Below are 25586 nucleotides of genomic sequence, written 5' to 3' on the forward strand. Positions count from 1 at the left end.
GATTATAATTGTTATATTTCTATAACAGATAAGAATGGCCCAACCATTGTGAACATATCGAGTCTGCTTGTGAGCACGCCATACACATTTCATTTCTACGCGAAGAGTATGGCTGGTAGAAGCCTTCCAAAGGTCGTATCCCTCACCACGTTAGCCATGAGTAAGTACTTAGCCCTCCAGCTTGTTGTTAAACCTTCTGCTGTCTGTCCAAATTTTTTCGTCTAAGGGCTGAAACCTCCCGAATAAAACTATATATAACTGATTAAAAGGTTCATTTAGGTATATTTTCAAGAACGATGTTCTTACCCAGACTGTAGTGAACCAGGGGAAGTAACTCCCATATCACTCACGTCACCAGTGACCAAGCTGGCAGAATGTCAGCGAAACCGTCTGGGTAAAAACATCGTTTTTACATAGCAGTCAGTGACTCTACGAATCTTGCAAATAAACTCCTGAACAACTGATTAGATTTCAAGTCAAGTCGACTGTATACTTGGAAACGTTTGCCCAGTCAGAGTATTAACTCTCTACAGGTATAATTCCATATTTTCCTAGTGTTAGTTTTTCCATTCAAGTGTTATTACTGTAAATTGTATGCTGTTGAATGATATTCGCTGTCAAGACAAAACTGCACTCGATCCAGAGGGAATACAAAATCAAAAGAGTTCATCTGCAGCAAAAGATCGGGTGTGAAAAGGTACAGGATTACCTGCCCAGCCACATGGGTTTTCTCCAGGTACTCCGGTTTCCTTTCATATTTAGACCACTGCACAATAATATTCAGGCCAACAAGAGTGATTAATATAAATTGTAATAACTTGCTTCATAATTGTTGTAAAAAATACAGTTGATATTTAACTGCCGCAAAAAAAAACGATAAAGCATACGGCTTGCAACATTCTTTGGGCCTTGAAATGGAATGATTTATAAATATACTTTCTGCTCCTCCCTTAGGGTTGGGGCCCAATAGGGGAAACAGGGGAACAGAATTGAAATATTATTCCTTTATTAAAATATGGGAAACAAATCAATTTTCTGTTAGAGGGAATCAAATAAATTTTCTATAAGAGGACTCTGGACCAAGGAGACTTGATATTTTATGGATGTAGGGTGTGCCAAGCTTGTGGTTATTTTTGCATTTTGCACTTTTGATGTACCAGTATCATATCATCTATACCAGGTAATTTTATAAGTAAAGCATTGATGAGCTATACAGGCCCCCGAACCTCTTCTATATACTGGTACACAATTGTAGATGGTCGTTATATCGGACCATATCTCATGGACTAATTGGTTAATTGCCATATCTATGACATGGCCTTATCACATAGTTAAATGAGTTAGTTATGTGATATGATATATATGACATGGCCTTATCACATAGTTAAATGGGTTAGTGATGTGATATGATATCTATGACATGGCCTTATCACATAGTTAAATGAGTTAGTGATGTGATATGATATCTATGACATGGCCTTATCACATGGTTAAATGAGTTAGTGATGTGATATGGAGTCATATCACATGAAATATTTAGAGTATTAAAAACGGGATTTTAACGGAGTGGCAGGGAACCAACGTCCTGGTTGTCTTCGATCGTAGATTCGTTTTTGTAGGAATCAAAGATGGATACCAAACAGTATTCAATAGAGCCCCATCACAAAAGGTGAATACAACAGGATATATAAGATGAAGCATAAACATCTGGACTCCGTAGTTTTATTAGCGGTTGACATGTTTTGGCTAGCCTAGCTAGCCGTCACCAGAATGTTCATCTGGATTCCGTAGTTTGAACTACGTAATCCAGATATTGAGGCTCTATATCATGGATTGCGTAGTTTTATTATACCCCCGCAACGAAGTTAGGGGGGGGGGGATGGTACACCGGAATCACCCTATCTGGATGTCTGTCTGAATGTCTGTCTGGATGTCTGGATGTCTGTCATCCGCAGTAACTTGTCCGGAAAACTCCTCCTTGATTAACAGGTGGATTTCATTGAAATTTTGCATGAATGATCAGTATCGTATGTAGTTGTGCACCAGCATTTTAATTTGGGATTTTGACCCTTTTTGATGGAGTTATGCCCCTTTGTGCGAAATACTTGTTTATTTTTTTGTTATTTTATTTTTTTTGTTTTTAACAAAATAGCGATTACCATAACTCATTACTGGTGGGAGACTATATTGCTTTGCATAAAGTAAGCCTTTAGCAAACAGTTCTGGTTTATATAGGAGCGGGGGTATTAGTTAGCCTTTGACTTACAGTTCTAGTTAGCAATTGACATGTTTTAGCTAGCCTAGCTAGCCGTCACCAGAATGTTCATCTGGAGTCCGTAGTTTTAACTATGTAATCCAGATATTGAGGCCCCATATCGTTAATATCCTTTGTATTTAGGATATTGTTTCTGCCAACTTGATACTGATGTTGGGTCACCTTGTGGGCCGAAACATGTAAAATTGTGGATTAAATTTGTTGACACTTCCCCGTTGTCTGGTCATCTTTTTTGTTTTACTTTGATTACTCCTATCGCCGGAAAAGTGAACACCGTATAAAAATCCATCAACTGGGGTACCCCGAACTACACTGGACATTCACTAGAAGACGTTGGATCTCATTTTCCCTTGTGTTTAGAATATTGTGAAATGACGTTTTGAAAACAAGGGGATACAACACTTTCTTTTGATAATTTTACTAGGAAATCCATATCCCGTTCAAGTCATGTCTCGGCCGGACAGTGAATTATCTACTAAGTATCGGCTGCAGTGGACTATCCCAAAGACAGGTGGCTCTCCCCTCACGAAAATCAACATCCGCTACCGCAGGGTAAGTACCAGTGCACTTCAGGGATTTTACCCTACAATGACTGGTCACATGGCCCAGTGGGATAACATGCTCGCCTTTCACCAAGGCAGGGATCAGGGAGTTACCCTACAATGACTGGTCACATGGCCCAGTGGGATAACATGCTCGCCTTTCACCAAGGCAGGGATCAGGGATTTTACCCTACAATGACTGGTCAGGTGGCACAATTGATAACATACGCGCCTTTCACCAAGGCTGGGATTCAACTCCCAGGTCAGACATAAAATGGTACAGGGTCACCCGCTGGTTATCTCCAGGTAATCTGGTGTCCTCCACATTAGGGCCCCCCTGCACACTAACATATGGGCTAATAAGAGTGAAATATAAGTTGAAATAACTTGTTTCTTAATCGCTGTAAAGTAAATGAAGTCTATATTTTATATAAATATTAGGTTGTATCCCATATTTTCGACAACTCTCCTATGAAGGCGATGCCCTGATGATACAGAATCTTGATAAATCATTTAATTCAATTACCAAATCTGAAATTCAGGGGAACTTTGCTTCAATACAGGGAAAATCAGTGCACAGTGCAGATATTTGAAATCTACCGAGATGGTAAACTTATGTATATGTAGAGATAATCCTAGACTAGGGATTTGAAGAATAAAATTATTGGATGCCTGTCCAAAACAGGTTGTATAATGGTATGGTGTCCAGCTGTCTCTTGTCGTGCCAGAGAGTTCCTATTAATTGCTCAATTTTTTTTTACTTATAATAAAGGTGGAGGCCAAGTTTGACAATGAACAGAATTATACATAATTATCTAATTAATAAAATCTGATCGGTGAGTGCATTTTGCAGGATGTTTTCAATGAATACGGGCAGCTCCTGCTAATTCCTCAAAATTGTATTGATATATATATTTAATGTATATTTTAATTGTATTGATTGTGTTAATTGTATCTATCTATGTACTGTAAAGAGCTTGAGAGTGGCTTATTCTAGCTAGATAGAGCGCTATATCAAATACTAGATACGATGGGATGTCTAAAATTAATGTTTACATTTTTGCCGATCAGGTTTCGGTACTTGACGAGAAGTCGGTTGACAACCAGTACCAGTTTTCGAAGGAGAAGACAGGATGGTTCACGCTGGATCCACTCCCAGGGGGAACAACTACAACAACCATCCATAGCCTCGAACCAAGCGAATATTACCAAGTGGAGGTAACTGCCGAAAACCTCCTGGGAACATCGGACCCGGAACCCTTCATCTTCCGCATGGCACAAAGTAAGTTCCTTGCACACTGCTTGTATTTGATTTCGTTTCAATGAGATTAATGATGCATCTTTAATTGAATTTGTTTTGATAGAAAATGTTTAACAATTCAGTGTTGCACACATGATTTTTTTCTATTTCAAACAAGATAGGGATATTTTTTAAGAGATTCGTTTGAAATCGTCGGCTATTCCGTAGGGTGCTTGCCGTAAAATGCAGCATCGCTCTTTGTTCAGACTGCTGCGGTGTTCTATCTACAGGATCAGTTGAACAACAATGAGACAGAATAAGTTATGTACGAAATAGCATAACACTCTGCAATCTGATCTCAACAAATATTTTGTAATAAAAAAATTCTAAAAATAAGAAAGTTCCAAAGGGGATATAGTATGTATTTATTATGAAAACAATTACATACCATCTTCGTTTTAGGTTTTACAATGGGAAACTTAATAGAACAGTCCATGTGTTTATATTTGGCTGATATTTATGGCATATCTGCCAACCTTGAAACGACCGATTAAAGAATGGTTTAAGACGCAGCAAAAGGTTGCTGGGAAATTCAGATATAGTATTTAGGTTGTGACGACAGAGGGATCTACATTTCTCCTGTATAAATGTAGATAGACGGAAGTTTGATGTAGATGAAAGAACTATAGATAACACCTGTTTGTAAAAAGAAACGTAACTGGAAAGTGAAAATTTTGACGGCATTAATATGCATATGAATACTGTTGAGGTTTTGTGTGTGGTTTGACGAGAACGATTTGCTTAGAGTCTCGCATTGTTAAGCTGAATGTATTCAGAAGCTGGCATTAACAATGTATTAATGATTGTTTGGTGTTTGATGTCAGTATTGTTTTCAACTATTAATGTTTCCTGGGTCCTGCAATGAAGACTCTTGCTTTGCATAAAGCTTGTAAGTGTCCTCTGGTAATGGTTTAATTCAGACAGTGGCAATAAAAGTACAGTGTAAGGTCAGAGGTCATCAACACCAGTACAATGTAGGGTCAGATGTCATCACACCAGTACAATGTAGGGTCAGAGGTCATCAGTATCAGTAGAGTGTAGATCAGAGGTCATCAATATCAGTACAATGTAGGTCAGAGGTCATCAACACCAGTACAATGTAGGGTCAAAGGTCATCACACCAGTACAATGTAGGGTCAGAGGTCATCACACCAGTACAGTGTATGTACAGGGTTAGAGGTCACCAACACCAGTATAGTGTGGGGATCAGAGGTCATCAATACCAGTATAGTATATTTATAGAGTCAGAAGTCATCAACACCAGTATAATGTGAGGTCAGATGTCATCAATACCAGTATAGTGTAGGGTCAGAGGTCATCAACATTAGTACAGTGTATTTATAGGGTCAGAGGTCGACAACATCAGTACAATGTAAGGTCAGAGGTCATCAATATAGGTGGTTTAGGTATTACATCTAAATATTCATTAGCTTCACAAAGATTTATCAGCGGAACAAAGATGGCTCATGTACGGATTCTAATTGAGACTGTAGTTAATATTTAGTGTTGTTGAAGGCAGAGTATTGTACATCATACTGAGGTACAGAGAAACAGACTATCTATGTATTATAGGGAGATAGTGGCTGTCTTATAGGGAGTTAGTGGCTGTCTTATAGGGAGTTAGTAGCTGTCTTATAGGGAGATGTCTTATAGGGAGTTAGTAGCTGTCTTATAGGGAGATAGTGGCTGTCTTATAGGGAGATAGTGGCTGTCTTATAGGGAGTTCTTAGCTGTCTTATAGGGAGTTAGTAGCTGTCTTATAGGGAGATAGTGGCGGTCTTATAGGGAGATATTGGCTGTCTTATAGGGATTATATGAGCTGTGTTATATGGAGTTGGTGGCTGTCTGATAGGGAGATATTGTCTGTCTTATAGGGAGTTATTGGCTGTCTTATAGGGAGTTGGTGGCTGTCTTATAGGGAGTTATTGATTGTCTTATAGGGGGATAGTGGCTGTCTTATATGGAGATAATGGCTGTCTTTTAGGGAGATATTAACTGCCTTATAGGGAGATAGTGGCTGTCTTATAGGGAGATTGTGGCTGTCTTATAGGGAGATATTGGTGTCTTATAGGGAATTAGTGGCTGTCTGATAGGGAGATATTGGCTGTCTTATAGGGAGTTAGTGGCTGTCTTATAGGGAGATAGTGGCTGTCTTATAGGGATATATGAGCTGTCTTATAAGGAGATATTGGCTGTGGCTGTCTGATAGGGAGTTAGTGGCTGTCTTATAGGGAGTTAGTTGCTGTCTTATAGGGAGTTAGTGGCTGTCCTATAGGGATATATGAGCTGTCTTATAAGGAGATAGTGGCTGTCTTATAGGGAGATTGTGGCTGTCTTATAGGGAGATATTGGTGTCTTATAAGGATTTGTGGCTGTCTGATAGGGAGATATTGGCTGTCTTATAGGGAGTTAGTGGCTGTCTTATAGGGAGTTAGTGGCTGTCTTATAGGTATATATGAGCTGTCTTATAATGAGATAGTGGCTGTCTTATAAGGAGATAGTTGCTGTCTGATAGGGAGTTAGTGGCTGTCTTATAGGGATATATGAGCTGTCTTATAAGGAGATAGTGGCTGTCTTATAAGGAGATAGTGGCTGTCTTATAGGGAGTTAGTGGCTGTCTTATAGGAAGTTAGTTGCTGTCTTATAGGGATAAAGTGGCTGTCTTATATGGAGATAATGGCTCTCTAGTGTATCCGATGGATGATTTGCTAATTCTTATACAGGTATTTCCTGAGCGATAGACAGTATGCTACATTTAATCATGCCCCAAGGTCACATTGAGGCATCTTGAGATATACATAATGAAATGCTTTCTTTTGCAAATTTCTGAAACATGATTTGATGGAATATTAGACATTGAAGGTCAGGATTATAAAGAAATCAGAATTCAACTTTAGTTTTGTGCACATTGTTGAAATATCATTTTTTGACATGTTTGTCATGTATTGTGCTATACATATCTTAGGATAGATGGATGTGAAAAATGAAATAAAGTTGTTGACTTATCAAGTTGGGACCAGGTTGATTATATCTTGTCTTTAGATTGAACTTCAAAAACAAACTATTGTTTTGTTTGGTCTTAAATTGAATGTACAAAGTTGAGGACTTCTACAAGTGAAAGGCAAAGGTTGTACCGACAGTGTGATAGAATTGTCAAGATGCACAAGGGCTTGTTTTGGAGAAAAACATTTACAGGTTTGGTCTGTATATCTACACAAGCGTCTGGATGTATTGGACTAGGAAAGCAAGGTGTTTTATCTAAACAAAAAAATGGTGTTTTACATTATACTGGAATCACGTGTTTCTCCCAGGAATGGTGTCTGACCATACAGTGTGTGGACCTTCTTGAGTGTCTGTTGCATGGATCAGGTGTCATATTTTCAGGGGCCTCGTAAGCCAAGTGGTTAAGGCGTCTGACATTCTGCTACCACTAGCCGTCCACCACTGGGTCGTGGGTTCGAGACCTACTTGGGGCAGTCGCCAGGTACTGGCCGTTGGTCGGTGTTTTTTCTCCAGGAACTCTGACTTTCCTCCACCACCGAAACCTGGCACGTCCTTAAATGACCATAGCTGTTAACAGGACGTAAAACACAAGCAAACACACTGTCAGGGTGTTGGATACTGACCCTTGACCTTAATTTTACGCAAACGTCAATTTCTATGTACTTGTTATGGTTTCCAGATCAATCATTATCAGACCCAGATGGTAAGAAATTCTGTAATGATGAACTTCCCTGCTATTTGCTTTCTCCTTGATTCAATTTCTTATTCATTTTGCCTGCTCTCGATGGCCCTGATTTGTCTTGTTAGGGGCCTTAAAATGTGCCTTATCATAAAATATTTGAAAAATGTGCCCTGTCATATAAAAGGGCTTTAAATAAAATGTGCCTGGTCAATAATACACTTTCACTCATCAACCCCTGACATTTCATAATGACCTATTCCATCCTTTGAATTGGAAGAGTTCAAATGTGTCTTCAGGGGTGAATGAGTTTAAGTTTGCCTTTTCATAAGACGACCTTATTAAAATTTGCCAAGTCATAAAATTTTCCATATCAAAGATTATATTAAAATCTGCTGTCGCAGAAGGGCTTTAATCTGCCTTGTTGTAAATGGACCTTAAAATTCAGCTTTTCATAGGCGGGCCATAACATTTGCGTTTTAATATTAATATAGGGTACCATTACTTTTTTTTATAAATGTATTACTTTGAACGGTCGTAAAGCGCAGTTTTAACATTTGCCAAGTTACTGAAATTGAATTTGTGATCAGTGATCTGATTTTCTCCAGGGTGGTTAACAATATGAGTCTAAAATATTTATTTTGCTCAGAAAAAGGACTCTCTATATTTGTCATAAGAGTAAATAGTTTGAGAGAGGTCAACAAAATTTATTCTATCATTACGGGACCCAGAGTTTTTTAAAGGGATATTCCTTCTGTCGTATTTTGTATTTGCATTTGAGCAACTATAATTACAATTTTTACTTCTAAATGAATTAAATAAATTTTGCCTCAGCATGAACATTTTTCCTGTTGGAAGGAAAAAAGTACCCATATTTTGCATTTTTTTAATTTTTTTTATTCTGGTGTCACATAACTGTTAACAGGCATATTACATTTATCCTTATATACAACTGTAGGTTATATTCCGCTTGAGATGCAAGATATTGTGTGGGGCCCCCTGGTATAGATAAGAGTTATTCCCCTTGATAGCTGCAATATCTGTTGTTCAACACTTTTGATAGTTGTTTGTAATGCTCTCGACGGCGGTTATAATATTATGCATGGTCAATGGGTATGACAACCATTTTAACTCGCCAACACAAAGTATTTCATGCACACTACACCATTTCAGTTTGTTTTAAAATAGATTTCATTTTCCATCATGTAGCGAGTTACATAGCCTCGCTCTATACTAGTGTTTCCATTATAAACTACAGGTCCAGTCTATCATTGTGACACACAACATCCTAAAAATAACTCAGAACACTTTGCTATAATGAATAGGCAGAAAAATTACCAAACAAATTAGAACTCTTTTATCGTGGAGGTACATTACAAATTGCTTGGACTCTGTACCTTAAGTTGTTAAAAAAAAACATGATTAAGAGATCTTAAACCAAGTCCTATTTGTAACATATGTACAGACAAAATTAGGTTTGTATATATCTATATATTCGTGAGTCTTCTAGGTTTAAATTTGAAACAAAAATCTTCAGATTTTGTTAGGAATGCTTACAAGTCCAAATACAACACAGGAAAAACACTCAAAACTACTAGTTCAATTGCTGACCTAGCTATGCTTGGAATTCATGCTATCAATTTATTTTATCAAACCTCAAAATTTCCCCACATATTCTGATGTAAGTTGAATTGGCAGATCTGAATTGTGGTTAGGTCTGTATGTTTCCTTCTAGAGAAAGTAATATTGATTCCTGTGAGCATTAAACAATTATTATGTATAGATAAAAAAAACCTCCAGAAAATCAACTTAAAATTATTTGGTACTCAGGGGAGGCTACTCTAGTTCCCAAGTATGATAGCATTCTTCGCATGATCAACCCCTTCTGGATCTAGAGATATTCTCAGCGGTGATTTGGTCTCCTCTATCAAAGTAGATTACTTTAGTAAAAATGTCTGTCATTTATCATAGCTGACTTTCAATGTTGACAAAATACAAATTTGAAACAACTTAATCTGCTCTAGACCTTTTAAATAATTCTGATTTGACATTTATGAATCACCATGAGAGTTGTCTTTGGCTGAAATAAGAAATTTGGAAGTTATTTTATAAAAGGATATTTCTATAGTTTTACATTTTACATAAACTTGGGAACTGGTTTCTTTTACTTTCAATATTATCCCCAAGTCAATAAATAATTGCATGGATCAATGATTTGAAAATAAATTCTCAATCTTTTCTGTATTTGTTTTAATGTATGATAATGGAATTATAACATTTATGTCCTGTGGGGCAACCATTTGAAGTATTGTTGCTGAATTTATTAAGGTAAAAGACAGATGTTTTTTTTAAAAGTTGTCTTATAAAAAAATACATGTTTATAATTCCTAATTCACAAAGTTATCTGAGATTAATACTATCATATTTACTTGAATGGACAATAGAATGTAGGAATGGTGTTTGCCACCTAAAAATAAGATTTCTTCCAGTATAAGTATTAAATAACTCAATGGATACTAGGATAAATCACAATTTACTGAATTATCTGTTAATTTAGGTGTTTTTTTCTTCATTTAAAATGAAAATGTTATGTGGTTATATGAATTGACTAAATGTGGGATAGTTTGTTTTTGCCATTTAAAATGAAAATATTTTGTGAATTGACTAAATGTTTACCAAGGGAAACACTGTAAGTGAGATAGTTGTTGCTATAAATAGATGCTTTATTAATTTGATTTATTTGCTATGTGGAAAACCTTCAATCGCAGCCATGTTGTCTATACAGAGTTGTTCCCCTTTATATAATGAGTTATCTCCCTTTCCCAGTAGCAGGCTCATTAGAGAAGGGGGCTATAGAAGCTTCAGACAGCAGTAAGTAAATGGCATTGTTGGATTATTTTTTTTCGGGAATGTTTTGCGGGACTACGGTTGTGCGTTGTGCTTTTGTAGTTAGCAAGAATGTTGACCGCATGACGGCTAAAATGAATGTTGAGCATTAATTCCCCCTGTGCAAAGTCAGTGTTATTCAGGCTGGCTTGCCTGAAGTTTGATACAGTGCCCCTGTTGTTTAGAGAATTAGAAAATTTTGTCAAAATTGGACTAAAAATGAAGACAGAAAAAATGATTGAAAAGAAGTAGATTAAAGCTGACAGTGTAAGTTAAAAAGCTTTCAATTGAAATTAAAAATAATATAAAAACAAATCATACTCATTACCAAGCAAGGACAAACTAAAATGTTTGCAGTTCCTTAGAAACGATTGTCTTCGGAGATGGGGAAGATCTCAAAACCAGAAAAAATATTTAAAAAAAAAAAAAAGCTATTGAAGGCTTTTTAACATGCACTGTCAGCCTTGAGATAGATAGAATCCAATGGGAAAATAAAGTTACATGAAAGACTTATGGCATGTTACTGTAATTGTGAGTCATAATGAGAAGGCATTTATCAATTAATTGATTTCCCCCCCCCCCTCTTTTATATGTCACTTAAAAAGTACCAAGGGGGAGCTACTCTTCCCATTCACTGCATACAGGCTTAACAAATCTCTACTATCTATAATAAATGGTGATAGGATAGATTGTCTCCCTTGGAAATACTTAAATGAAGCAGATTCATCAGAAAAAAATTACAAGGATGAGTTATTTATTTTCATCTAAGATCAAAAGAAAACACTTCGTTATTAGGAGAGATGTGGTTCCTCAGTGTGAGTGTTGCTCAGAGTTCTGGATAAGCATAAATGTTGTAACGTATATTATCCTGGAGAGTTATCTCCACTTTATTTTAAGAAATTAGAAATTACCTCCCCTGATAAGTGTGATGAGGAGAGTTTGTTCAATTATGAAGAAAATTTGTCATTGCATCGACAACGTTGCTGAAGGATATCCAAAAAGTCATCTCGGTTACAAATATTGACCAGGGTTTTCTGGATGATGTTGTCTTCAAATCTGAGCTTTTTAAAGAGTTATATTTTAATCAGTATTCTCAGTGTAGTTACGGTATTATACTCCATGGATGTAAACATTTCAAAGGCATTCTAGAGTTGTCTCCGTTTGGTTACATCAGCGTCGTTTATGACTAACCTGTACTCATTCTTACCACACTCACTCAGAGATGGCAAAGTCTGCATTGGAGGGTAAGACCTGGTGGCTTACGCCAGAAATTTTGGTTCATAGATGTTTGTGTACATGTAATATAAAGGCAGTGATTGTGTTGTAAATTGTGTGTATCGGTCATTTCTAGATTGTTTTGGATTTGTTTAATTACTGGATGCAGCAACTCGGAGCCTGGATGGTAGAATTCTGTTGTTCTATAGTCATCATGGAATTACAAACCATGATAAAGATAAAACAAATGGTGGCAACGGTGGGACGCTTGACTGATGTCTCCTTTGAATGACTTGACCTGACATGACCTGCCTTTGATGTTTAATAGATCTGTTCTTCAGAGCAGTTTATGTTGACTGAAGGGGTGTCACTAGCACAAATGTTTGACAGACAAAAACCCAAAAAGGATGCGAGACTCGGAAATGAAACCTGAAAACAAGTCATTAGCCACATATGGACAGCTGTATTGTATTATATTTTTTTCGACGATGGACAAGAAAGCTGTAGAAAATTGAGAGATGTTGTGAAGAGTTTGGATGGAAAATTGTTGGGTTGAGGAATGGGTAAAAACAGAAAGCTTGAGATAAAATTGTAGGATCAGGGATTTTGGTGTTTGTAAGACCATAGGACAATTTACAAAATCTGATGGGAATATTGAATCGAGTGTATTAATCATTTTGAAGCAGAAACTGAAGTATCTAAAGTATAAATGAATAAAGAACTAAGCAATGGACTCGATATCTTACATAAACATCTTTTCATGAAAGCTGAAATGTGCAAGGTATAAAACATGTTGAAACCTGAAGAAATAACTAAAATATTCACCAAGTCATTCGCAAGTTTTGCCAGCAGCCATGTGTGGGATTTTGGTGGAGATCTCACAGATAAGTTGTACTAATACCAACATGTGGAAATACAATTTTAAACCGTTACACCTGAACACAATCATCGCATGGATTTTCTTTCTCATAACAGAAGTTTTGTCGGTATGTGGATTGTCTCCCCTGATAATCATACATTGTATGAATGGCGGTTGTCCAGTAAAGGTCCAACAAAACAAAGAGGCACCAATTGCATTTGCATGAAATTCACATATGCCTGATTAGATTGACCAATCAGAAAATCTGAATCTGTCCATTCTGACCAATCAGAAGACTGCTCTGAGTAGAATACATCAGTAATCATCCCAACACCTGTTGTTAGTAGCCTGATTTCTTCAATGACCTTTTAAGTTGAATTTTCAAAATATAATTTGTTGTTAAAATCTGAAAAAAATAATCAAACCATTTGGCATTTTCTATGTGCAAATGGGGATGATGAATCGTTATAATTTCATTTTTTTTTTATTTCAATAAATTTGAAAATACACTTGAATATTTTGCATTACTGATCATTTAGCTAACCAGAATTTGAACAACAAAATCCTAATGAATATGGATAGCTGATGGAACATTAGACTATATCTTCTTTACCACTGACAGTTTATGTGTGCATTTTTTCTTGATTTCTTTTGTTATGCATGTTGATATGTAGAGGCATCAGACCGACCTCTTTTGTCTCTTTACTGTGAAAACCTGACAATAACCTGTCAATAATGATGCCCCTGTCTCTCTGGCTGCATCCCCTCCCTATCTGTCTGCATTCATTCCCTCACCTGAAATACATTTCTAAGATGTAATTCCAGTGTGGAGTGATTTTGTCCATTGACAACATTTGCTATCTAACTCTACTCCTGTAATGTTGCTAATGACTTTTATCAGTTGATAACATCATGTATCAAAAAGTTACACATGTTAACATTTGTAAATAAAACAAAATCATTTAAATAAAAAAAGTTACTTCCTTGCTATCGGTAGTAAGATCGGGGTCTAGGCAGACCCTTCTTCCAGGTAAAAGTCAATGATAAACTGTCCCAGGGTTAATGCTAACCCTGTCCAAAAGTCAAAGGTCATTCTGAAACTGTCCAAAGGTCAAAGGTCATAATGACATTGTTACAAAGAACACTGTTCAACTGTCACTCCAAAGGTCAAGGTTACACTGTCCTTATGTCAATGGTCCCCCTAAGACTGTCCTAATGTCAAAGGTCCCACTAAGACTGTCCTAATGTCAAAGGTCCCACTAAGACTGTCCTAATGTCAATGTTCCTTAAGACTGTCCTAATTCAAATATCTCACTTATACTGTCCTTATGTCAAAGGCCCCACTAAATCTGTCCTAGTGCCAATTGAGACTGTTCTTATATCAAAGACTGTCCTAATGTCATAGGTCCCATTAACATCCCCCTTAGACTGTCCTTATGTCAAAGGTCCCACTAAGACCGTCCTTATGTCAAATGTCTCACTAAGACTGTCCTAATATCAAACATTTCACTTGGACTGTCCTAATATCAAACATCCTGTTTCCATCGTCCCAGAGTTCAGGTCCACATTGAAACAGTTTCTGTTTGGAAGGTTCTTTAACCCTTTCACCCCTATGCAACTTTAGTAGACTCTCCCATGCATTGATCTGGAGGAGTCCATTATGGTCTACAGTGGTGAAGGGGTTAAGTATAGAAGAGGGCAGACTTTGTTATACAGGTTTTCACAGTAAAACACAACAAAGATTCTTGTGCTTATTATTTATGCATTATTTATTATTTTTATTTATTTTTAGCCTGAATGTTCAAATCAAGACGGTTGTAGCTTCTTATGATGTAGAAAAAACGGAACAAGAACAATATCCAAAATGAAAAATAAAAAAACAAAAAAATCTTGATTAACAGTCAGTGCTATGTATGTATGCTGTACTATGATTTCATGTTTTATATATGTGTGCCTTGTTAGTATACCCTGTATCATTTGCACATCTCTGTTAGCTGTTGGAGCATGCCCAATCCAGTGATTTGCCAGTCTTAGATTCCTGCACAGAGGGGGAGGGTCACACTTGTGTAGTTGGGGGGATTAGAAGACAAGAAGGGCCTAGAAGAGCTTCTTCCAATTTGTTTTCTAAAATATCCTGGAAACATAGTCCAAGTTGAGAAATCTGTATTCTGTTGGAGTAAAAAAAAGTGTTACCTTCACGTAATGTATAACATGTTATTTTACCGAAGCTGTCTTACCTCTCTGTCCAAATTGGTACGCACCATTTGATGATACTTGGTCGATATTACCAGGATTGGGAACAATTGTTCAGGTCTATAAAAAAACTCCAAAGAAAGTGACCTATTTTCTTTCAGTCGTCAAGTTATTTTATTAATATTTGTGACAATTTGAGTGACGACTGTCCCAAATTTACGATAAGGAGATCAGCCTCTATGGATTAGATATTTGAATGGGATACGCACAGAATGTCCTTTTATTATTGTCATATAACTTAAATTTTAGATGTCGGGGTAAAATGTCTTATATAGCTAGGGATGTAAGAACCTCTGTGATTGGTTGGTAAATCCAGTCTAAACCAATCATTGAGTGTTTTACATAGCTGAGGGATGTAAGAATGCCTGTGATTGGTTGGGCTGTAGGATATCATGCTCTAACAGCTTGCACCTTTTATCTTTGTGGTGGTGTCTCTCAGTGACGTGTTTTTTCTTTTGCTTTTTCAGTGCCCAAAAGCGGCTATGTCAACTCAGCCACAGTCTTGTTGGTGTCTTACACTAACCTAGTAGTTGCCCTGGCAACCTCAGTTCTCTCAGCATGCCTAGGAGCCCTTTTGTAACTTTCAATCCTGAAGAGTTCTCATCTCAGTGCCACTTGACCTGTGACCTAGCTACTAGTGGGAAGTCCGTAACATAGAGAATGGATAACAGCTCTCACTTGTGTGTATGCATGTCTCACTGAATCATGTGACCCAATTTCGTGACCTATTCTTCTCCATGGAGGAGTCGACCCGGTGCGGTGATTTGATTGGCTGGGCATAAAAGTAATTATGAATAATTAGTAAGTGTCAACCTTATTTTCGGATTTTTTTTCTCGTGAGAAATCGGTCTTCAGCTATCCTGCTTTTCGTAACATTGACATCGACTTCAGCCCGAAAGAGAGGACAGAGGTCAAATCTGACCATGCAGCAGGTCAGCAATGACCACGAATGACCAGGTTTACGTTTTCGCTGACCCTGGCGGTTTAGAATCGGCTGTGGAGGCCATGGCTGGTGCACGGATGAAGACTGAAAACAGGAAGTGCTACTAGAGGAGTGCTGGACATTTTGGAGGTCATCAGGTACACTAGTTGTACTGAAGGATATTGTTTACATGTAGTGCTACAGGAACAGGTGCCCCGGTGTCACACTGAAAACACCTCATGATAAACTATTCCACAGTGATACCAGTCATAATTAGCTGTTGTTTATAGTAGAACATGCAGGACCATACATATGTTTTATTTTCATGTTTGTGTCATATCCTTTTCATCCCCATGTCTGACATTGGACTGATCTGTAAGTAATCATAGGAGATTCCATTCTGGACCTACCAAGATGCTGAGACACAGAGATCAGCAAAATATTTGATTGATAAGGAATTAACTCTTTCATCCCTGAAGACACATTTTAAACTCCTCCAATTCAAATGTCGGAATAATTCATTATGAAATTTCAGGGGTGAATGAGTTACGGAAAGATGGGGTTTTTAAACATAAACCAGATGCACTTTTATTAATGGAACAGTCCATTGTGAGAACATAGGTTTGAAGAGGGTCCCTCAAGAAGAGGAAATGATATCTTTTTTATATTACATAGAATAATTTGACAGTTTCCCCCTCCCCCTTACATACCAAAATAGACTTGTCCTCATGATTGGATAGCTTCAAATGCAGTGAATAGGACCCCTTCAATGAAGTAGTATCAGTCCACAGAATGGGTCGGTTCATTTAGGAAAATAGGGAAAGTACATGAAAGGAAACAAAATCTTTTATATGTGCAATATGTCTTTAGCAAGTCATCATGAATATTCATTAGTGTCCTTATAAATATTCATAATCATTCATGCATCATCTATTCAATTGTCAATGTCTGTTATGTCGTAATGGAAAATTACTTTTCAATATATTATTTGTATTAGATTTTGTATATATTTTTTTCTTAGATAATTTTTAATCATTTATATGTTACTGTACTTATATTGAGCAGGTCATTATATATGATTTTGTTTTTATATCTTGTAAAATTTATACGTTTTTGGACGGGGCTACAGAAATCGACATCAGTTGGGATTTGACAGAAGCCTATGAAGTGCCATTAATTTCTAGTTGGAAACATTTTATGATATTTAGTATTAATTATGTACCTGCTACTGAGAATGAAAAGTTTTGAAACAGATGATTTTTCTCTATTGATATGCAGTAAGTGAAGTTAGTCCCTTCAGACCAGACAGCCCAAAGATATTTTTGTTGTTTATTTTTTCCCTTATTGAACTGTTTTCACCCCTAAAACCACAATGGCATATACTAACAGCCAGTCTATTTTGAAAATAGGGGTTGACAGGTTGTTTTTCCTAGATGCTGTTAACAGACCTCGTTCCATCTGAAATGCATGTTCTGTTTTCAATAAGCAATTATATATTCTTATTTATTTAGTATTTGATATTTTGATTCTGATGACACTAACATGATTTAATACATATATACATCATCATTCCTTGTAACATTATCTGTCGTCATGGTTACCATTCACATGGTCAGATATGTTGTACCAATGTATGCTGGCATGGTTACCATTCACATGATCAGATCTGTCGTCACGGTTACCATTCACATGGTCAGATCTGTTGTCACGGTTACCATTCACATGGTCAGATCTGTCGTCATGGTTACCATTGACATGGTCAGATCTGTTGTCAAGGTTACCATTGACATGGTCTGATCTGTTGTCACGGTTACCATTCACATGGTCAGATCTGTCGTCATGGTTACCATTCACATGGTCAGATTTGTCGTCATGGATACCATTCACATGGTCAGATCTGTTGTCACGGTTACCATTGACATGGTCAGATCTGTTTTTGCAATGTAACCTGACATACAAAGCTGTTGTACCAGTGTCTGGTGCCATGATTGAAATTGGTAAGTTTTCCACCTTTATTGATGTTCCTTTGGGTGTCATTATCAAGACACAAATCACCTTAATTGTTTTAAAGTATATGCATTTTGACTATAATTATGTTTGTCCTTGTGAGTGTGATGTATGATTCTTGTAAATTTGTTGAACAAAAGTTTAATGCTGGTTTCAGATTGGAAGTATTGTGGCAAAATTCTACAGCAATATTAAATAAGTTTCTGCTGTGTAACGGTTCTGCATTCTCTGTTTTTTGCTGAACTGTATTATAATTTTTTATTCTGTTCAAGGTTTTGTAAACATGTGTGCTCAATGTGTTTGCTTGTGATAACGACAAAGATGTGTGTTTGTATGTGGGTGACCTATATAGCCATTGTAACATGACTTCCACGCTGTCATAATTAAAATACACTGTCAGGTTTATTTGTATGTAACTACTATTCCATGTGTAAACTGTAACTAATATATATGTGTACTTCGATGCCATTTTTGTGTACATAATCACCAGTATATGTTGTGTAAACTGTCACCAGTATGCTGTACTTTGTTGCCATTTATGTGTACATAGTCACAACTTTATGTGTACATTGTGTATGGGAATACAGTCACCAGTATGTTTTGTGTGGATGTGTGAGGTATTGGATCAATGTGGAATTTGTTAATTAAGCAAATTGTCACCCCAGTGTAGGCCATACAGTTTGTGTACGTCACTAATATGTGTGTACCAGGGTATGGTTTTCTGTAAGCAATATTGTCATCTTGTGTGTTTATTTTCACCTTTCCATGTGTGAACATTGAAAGATAGTATATGTGCCTGCTATAACGTTTTTTCCACTAGGCCATATAATGATAAGAGTCTAGGAAGTGGTCAGGATTATAAACTTAACCCTTTCCTACCCCATTTTTCACAATATACCCACCAAATCATAAGATGGTCAAGTCCACTAACAAAAATCCAGGGGTGTACATGTATGTGGTATTAGCCTTCCTTACCCTGTTGATTAAAATAGACTAGCTCATTCAAGTAAACAAACGTGTTGACTTCAAGAGGTTTTTTTTCTGTGCTAATATTAATGTATGATAATACTCAGATGTTGATGGGTTGTAATTAGGACCTGTGTGTAAATATGTTCCGTACAATGAGTCGTGTATGAGTTATGAAGCCTATTGAACACTTGTCAGGAAGACCATTTTATTTTTCATGTAATGCATATTTTTTGTATTTTGTTTTTGTTTATTTTGAGCCTTTTTGTCTGGACTAATATTAACTCATTTACCCCTCAAATTTCATGAAGGACTATTCCAACCTTAGAATTGGAAGAGTTCAAATGTGTCTTCAGGGGTGAATGAGTTAACCATGCTGTTATTATCTTGGTGCCCATTTCTAAGAATGCCATATTGGTGCAAATGTAAATGCTCTTTCTCGATTAAAAACTTATTTAGAAAATCAAAGCATGAAGATCAGTAACCAACCAGAGATTATTTCAGTGTTTTTTTTCTTAAATCCAATTTATTTCGGAGAGAGTAAATTTAAAAGATTTGTAACCAAGCAAAATGCTTATATGAATTCTCCCCTTCTTAAGGATCCCTGCACCATTGCGAAACATTTAACCTTTGCATTAGAAATTTATCGGCATGACTAGATATAGCTTTGATAAATCAATTCGGAAAGGAATATCATAACTTGTGGGACTTTTATGGGAAAAATACTGAAGATTGAAATTAAGTAAATATGATCAACAACGTATAGTGTTCTAATTATGAAAGTTGGATGAGCTTCGACCGGGAATTCGAACCCTGGACTTTATAATATCGCTCTAACTGACTTAGCTTCCTATCAACGGTAATGTAATGGCCAAACTGGTACAATCATTCCCGAAACGAAACCAAGGGGAGGTCACTGTTTATGCCAAAAAACAACAGTGCAGTGGGACAGGGATCCTTAAAAGATAATTCTTCTTAAATATTAACTCATTCACCCCTGAAATGTCATAATGTACTATTCCACCCTTTGAATTGGAAGAGTTTAAATGTGTCTTCAGGGGTGAATGAGTTGAAATGGACAAAATATTACATGACTACTTCAGGTATGTTTGCTGGGGCTGAAATGGTTCATTAAATTGTATCATATCGTGATACATCCTTGTGAGTTGTATCATATTGTTTTGTTCAACTCTATCGCGATACTTTACAGAAATTGCCAATCAACAAACTATGAAGAAGTGTACTTATATTTTTGCATCCTTCAGTAAAGATGTCATCAACTGTGCAGTCATACTCAAAAGTACTTCAAATCATACACAAAATATACTTGAATAGTACTTAACTCATCCATCCCTGAAGACACATTTGAACTCTTCCAGTTCAAAGGTTGGGAACGTTCATTATGAAATTTCAGGGATGAATGAGTTGATATAAAACACTGTGACAACGCTTTGTAAAATCCTTGTAAAATGATAACGAGGATGACGGATATGTGTATCGTGATAGATATTGTATCAAAAGTATCGTACCTACTGCATCACTTGTCATGTTATGAGGTTTGTGTATCATTTCAGCCCTAATGTATGTAGTATTAGTCCTCAGAGCTTCTCTCCTTTAAAACCAGGTAACCTGTTGTACATTTCCCTAGTGATGACTTAGTGTTAACACGAGTGTTATAATAATACATTCGTCATGTAATGCGAGTTGGACTTACCTATGCATCTGACTGTCATGTCAATGTGTGTGTGTGTGTAAAAGCGAGAGAGCGAGGGAGAGAGAGATAGATAATCAACCCATGATCTGAAAATGTTTGATTAGCTCAATATTATACTATAGTTATCACAAAACTCCATTAACTCATACACCCCTGAAATTTCATAATGAACTATTCCAACCTTTGATTTGGTAAGGTTCAAATGTGTCTTTAGGGGTAAATGAGTTAACATCATTTTAGAGGTTGGCTGCTGTGACTGTACAGTTGGTCATTTTTACAGGGGATTTAACTTCATGATATCCGCGGTCACCAAAGACAGCGCGACATTGAATATCGAAAGAATATCAACCCCATGAATATACAAAAGTGAAAGATATGTTAAACCTTTAACAGACGAATAATTGAAATAAAGCACCAATTCAATATCATGTTTAACGTTATTTTTATAAAACACTTGTGAAATATATATCCCATCACCTCTCGAGCAAGATAGTTTTACCTGCCAATGTTGCGCAAAACTAAATTCCCACAAACCAATTCTGATCAGGTAAACAACAAAATATTAGCCTCGTGAAATTAAACAGATAGACAGTTTACAAGTTTACCACAGACACAATGATAATACGATAATCAGTGTACAGTTATCAGAAAGCAGGATACTATCTCCCAGACACATTAATCATTGGCTAGTGTGAAAGAATCACCTTACTTTATGTCTTTATTGCATCACGTTACTATCAATTTACTCAAAATAATGAAGAAATCCAATGATTTTAGCTCATTCACCCCTATAGTTTTAAACTGGACTGGCCAAATCTTTGATTTGGTGAGATTCAAATGGGACTTTAGGGGTGAATGGGTTAACTCATTCACCCCTGAAATTTCATAATGAACAATTCCAACCTTTGAATTGGAAGCGTTTATATGGGCCTGTAGGGGTGAATGGGTAAACTCATTCACCCCTGAAATTTCATAATGAACAATTCCAACCTTTGAATTGGAAGAGTTTATATGGGACTGTAGGGGTGAATGGGTTAACAACCATATTGTGAAGAGGACCACAGTCCAAATAGTTGTATTTGAAATGTTTGTACTGCTAAGTATCATAGATGTATGCTTCATGACAACCTTGTAGCTCACATAGCTGAAATGTTTAGCTAAATGTGGGTGTCATGATTCACCAATAAATGTCATTATTTCGCCATCACTGTTTCATACATTACTCAGAAGATATTTACACCATTGTAGATGTATTTTCACACTCGATCATTCTACACTTGTCGTCAAAGCAGGTCTGCTTCTCATTGTCCTCCTTAACTTAAGATAAAAGTATAAAATAGTATTATTGTAGTGCAAACTGTCATATTGCTAGTATACTGTAGTCCCTTTGTATTGCAGTTGTTTGCGATTTCATCATAACAATGTTTCCATTTAATCTCGAAATTTGACTCCATTGATATATTTCAGCAACTTGTATTTGTAACACATAGTAAGAATTTTCCCCGTGAATGAGTCTCAGATTAAAACTAAGTATTGTATCTGTGCTTGCTGTGTGAGAGTTAGAGACTCGGTAATAATCGTGTCCTATATATACTAGATGTAGTTCTCACTGATATTTGTCACCCAGGATATTTAGGTGATGCGTTTTATTACCAACATGGCCGATCAGCAGTGGTCATACTTCAATGAACATCAGTGTTGTCCGTTAATCAAATGATTTTCAATGTTTGGTTTGATTGAACCCTTTCACCCCTGTAGACCATAATGGACTCATCCAGATCAATGCATGGTAGAGTCTACTACAGTTACATAGGGGCGAAAGGGTTAAGGTATCATGCGAGGAGATTGAGTTCCTTTCTCTAAAAACTGAATATCAATATGTTCTATGCCTTCAATAGACAGCTATGGCAGGACAGCTTTTGATAACACCCTCTCGTCTGGCAGTATTCGGTTTATTGGCAGAACATTTTTTTTTTCCGTGGCAAATATTTGTGTTTTTTTTTAAAATTCACAGTGAGTAAAAAGTGATTTATAATTACCACCACTAACCTGACACAACCTTTAATGACTAAAGCTGTTAAAAGGATGTAAAACACCAAATACCAAACTCATTGATTCCGGTATAAATGTGTATAATGTCCAATGCTGTTTGCTACCCAGTCTCATCGGACCAGACTCCTGAAATGTTATATAAAATAAAAAGTTGGAAATGACTGCTGGTACGTTCAATAAATTGTTTGTAAATGGGTTCTTGAGTATAACCATTCATATCTATATATAACTGGAGTATTATTAAACCAGTGTCCAATCACCCACACCTTGGCTGATTTAACCAATCAAAAACCTCATTATTTTCTTGTATGATACCTTAAATAGACGCATTCTGAATTCAGAGAGGTATAACTATCGGTAATTGGTCTGAATTAAAAGAAAAGTCTCCATTCATTGTAAATCGGTAAATAACCATGGAAGTAATAGATGTTGTTTAGTGGTCAAATATCCAAAGGGACATCACTGCTGTGTTCATTAAGATCAGCTACTGATGATGTCGTTTAGTGGTCAAATATTCAAAGGGACATCACTGCTGTGTTCATTAAGATAAACTACTGACGATTGGCGTTTGATTATATTTGCTATTTGTTCATCAATGTCCATTCTGTTTCAATAAAATGTCTTACAACACAAAATGCGTCTGTTTTGTTTCTTGCGACTATTCCCTTGTATAAATAAGTATTGTTGGCATCTCACGTTAAACCAATGTCAATCTGCGAAATCACAAACTGCATATAGATTCTTGTAAGTTCTTTTTTTCAGAATATATCCTAAAAGTTTGCAGACATCTCTACATTTGCCTTATGTAATCACAGTGTACCTCCATCCGTCTGTCTGTTTTTTCCCTATCCACACTTTCATTCCAGAAGCTATATTCGAATCCAAAAGACTATTTTTTCCGAAATCTCACATGGAAATACACTGTGATATGTAGATGTGCAATAGGGTTTTTAAAAATTCAAAGATCAAGGTCAAGGTGACTTACAAAAAATAGACCATGGGCGCTACGGTCACTCTGGTACACGAAGGCCCTTGCTGACCTGTCAATATTCTGTTTTTTTAAGATTTCATAGAAATAATGAGAAATTTAGTTAAATAAACGGCGTTAAGCATTATGAACAGGGAAATGCAATCGCCAAAACCTTGAGGAAACATTCTATATATTTTTTTATTTTATTTTTGCAACATCGCAGTTAAAATTTCTTATTCAATGCATGGTCGTGCTTGCGGATTCACTTTCATTGATGGAGTAAAAGAATTAGAAATAAGCATTCGATTAAAATATTAAAATTCCAAATGGAGGCATGATTATTTAAACATTGGAGAACCGATAAAATTGTGGATATTTAGCAAGCCCCACATTAAACGTTTACAATGCTTAACATCAACCAGTATACTTATTTTAGATAGATGCTGTGAAAAAAATTAGTATTAAAATGCTAAGTACATGCATTGGTTAGACAATTCTGTTTGCTGTAAGGTAATGGGTATGGTTCATAATTATGGTTATGAAGTTTGGTGAGAAGTGCACTGTATACGATATTCCGTATTTTCGTATTGCAGAGTTATCTGCTCTTGTGAGCAGGTATAGATTGTTACGTCATAATGTTTGTGAAAGTATAACGTCATCAATTTTTGAGAAAACAGCGTGATTTTCTCATACAAACCAATGACGTAACAATCGATACCTGCACACAAGAGAAGATAACTCTGCAATAGGCAAAGACGGAATAACAGCAGCCATGAGAAATTGATTATCAAACTGGACGAAAGCATGAGCGGATGACGTATGTATGAATGAATATATGTTTCGTTGATAAATGACTTAATTTCTGGAGGACAAAATTGGGCGACGGTAGACGTAAAAAAAGAATATCCAATATGTCGGATACAGACGGTAAAACTGCAAGCTGCTGGGACTGAACCACTCAGAATGGACTCTGGTTCTGTGTATAGGACATCACGCTTGCATAGACTATTTTTTTAGGTAACGTGACCGATGATATTTCGTCGGACAGCACATGACCAGGTGACATCAGCCAATCGTCGACCTCACCTTGTTTGTAAGACAAATATGATAAAGTCGATTACTTTTTTTTTTTTAAACCTTCATTCAAATTGAGGGATTTTCTAAAATGAAAGCAGATGATCAGCAGGGATGATGTGAATTTCTGGAAATTGAAGAGTTGTCTACTAGTATTTTATATTGGATTATTTATTTAGATTTATTTTCATTTTTAATTTTTTATTACACATTCATTGAGTATTGCACTGATTCTTTCTTTATCCAATATTTTGGTTGATAGTCATGAACGCTATCAACTGGAATGATTTTGTTAGCTTCATTTTTATGCTTATTAAAATGCTTTCATATCGCTCACGGTAACTGTTGTAAGTTTTAATGGTAACCAGCCAATGACCAATCACGAGCGTATGTATCCAAATACGTGTGTTAATATATGTTTAAAATAATGTGTGAAAAATGATACATATATAAAGAAATTGAATAAGTTTATGTTGTATTATATAATTATCACAAACGCATTAAGGAATAAACAAAAATCAAACCGTGGCATTGTCAAATGTATTAACAGTATAGTATGACTGCCGTGATTTTAAAATTAAACATCAGAAAGAAACATTTTTTAGTATGTTCGCTCCGGTCATGATGTCATTATTTAGAAAAATCATGAAAGATTCTTGTACGAAAAAAACCAAAAGTAATTAAGTTCTGAATAAGTCAATATTTTTTGGAAAAGTAAAAATGAATAATTACATAAAAAAATAGATTATAATTTCGTGTGAATCGTAACAAAGATAAAGGCCAATATTAAATATGTAAAAGTTAGCTTTGGCTGGTAACCAATGTGAGCGATTATATCATTTTTTGTTACATTGACTGCTCTCTTATGG

The 25586-nt window shown here is 36.2% G+C and overlaps 1 protein-coding gene across 1 annotated transcript in view; it reads left to right on the forward strand.

The window, feature by feature from the left end:
- LOC110464521 (neural cell adhesion molecule 2-like) overlaps window positions 1-25586 on the forward strand; it is a 192290-nt gene that overhangs the window by 148933 nt on the left and 17771 nt on the right. Inside the window, exons 12-16 of the mRNA XM_021519773.1 lie at window positions 29-160; window positions 2700-2827; window positions 3889-4099; window positions 7800-7823; window positions 11906-11929. Of these exons, the coding sequence (XP_021375448.1) occupies window positions 29-160; window positions 2700-2827; window positions 3889-4099; window positions 7800-7823; window positions 11906-11929 (519 nt within the window). The remainder of the gene's footprint in view (window positions 1-28; window positions 161-2699; window positions 2828-3888; window positions 4100-7799; window positions 7824-11905; window positions 11930-25586) is intronic.

This window comes from Mizuhopecten yessoensis, unplaced genomic scaffold (assembly GCF_002113885.1).
Source record: "Mizuhopecten yessoensis strain PY_sf001 unplaced genomic scaffold, ASM211388v2 scaffold11005, whole genome shotgun sequence".
Classification (NCBI taxonomy): Eukaryota; Metazoa; Mollusca; class Bivalvia; order Pectinida; family Pectinidae; genus Mizuhopecten; species Mizuhopecten yessoensis.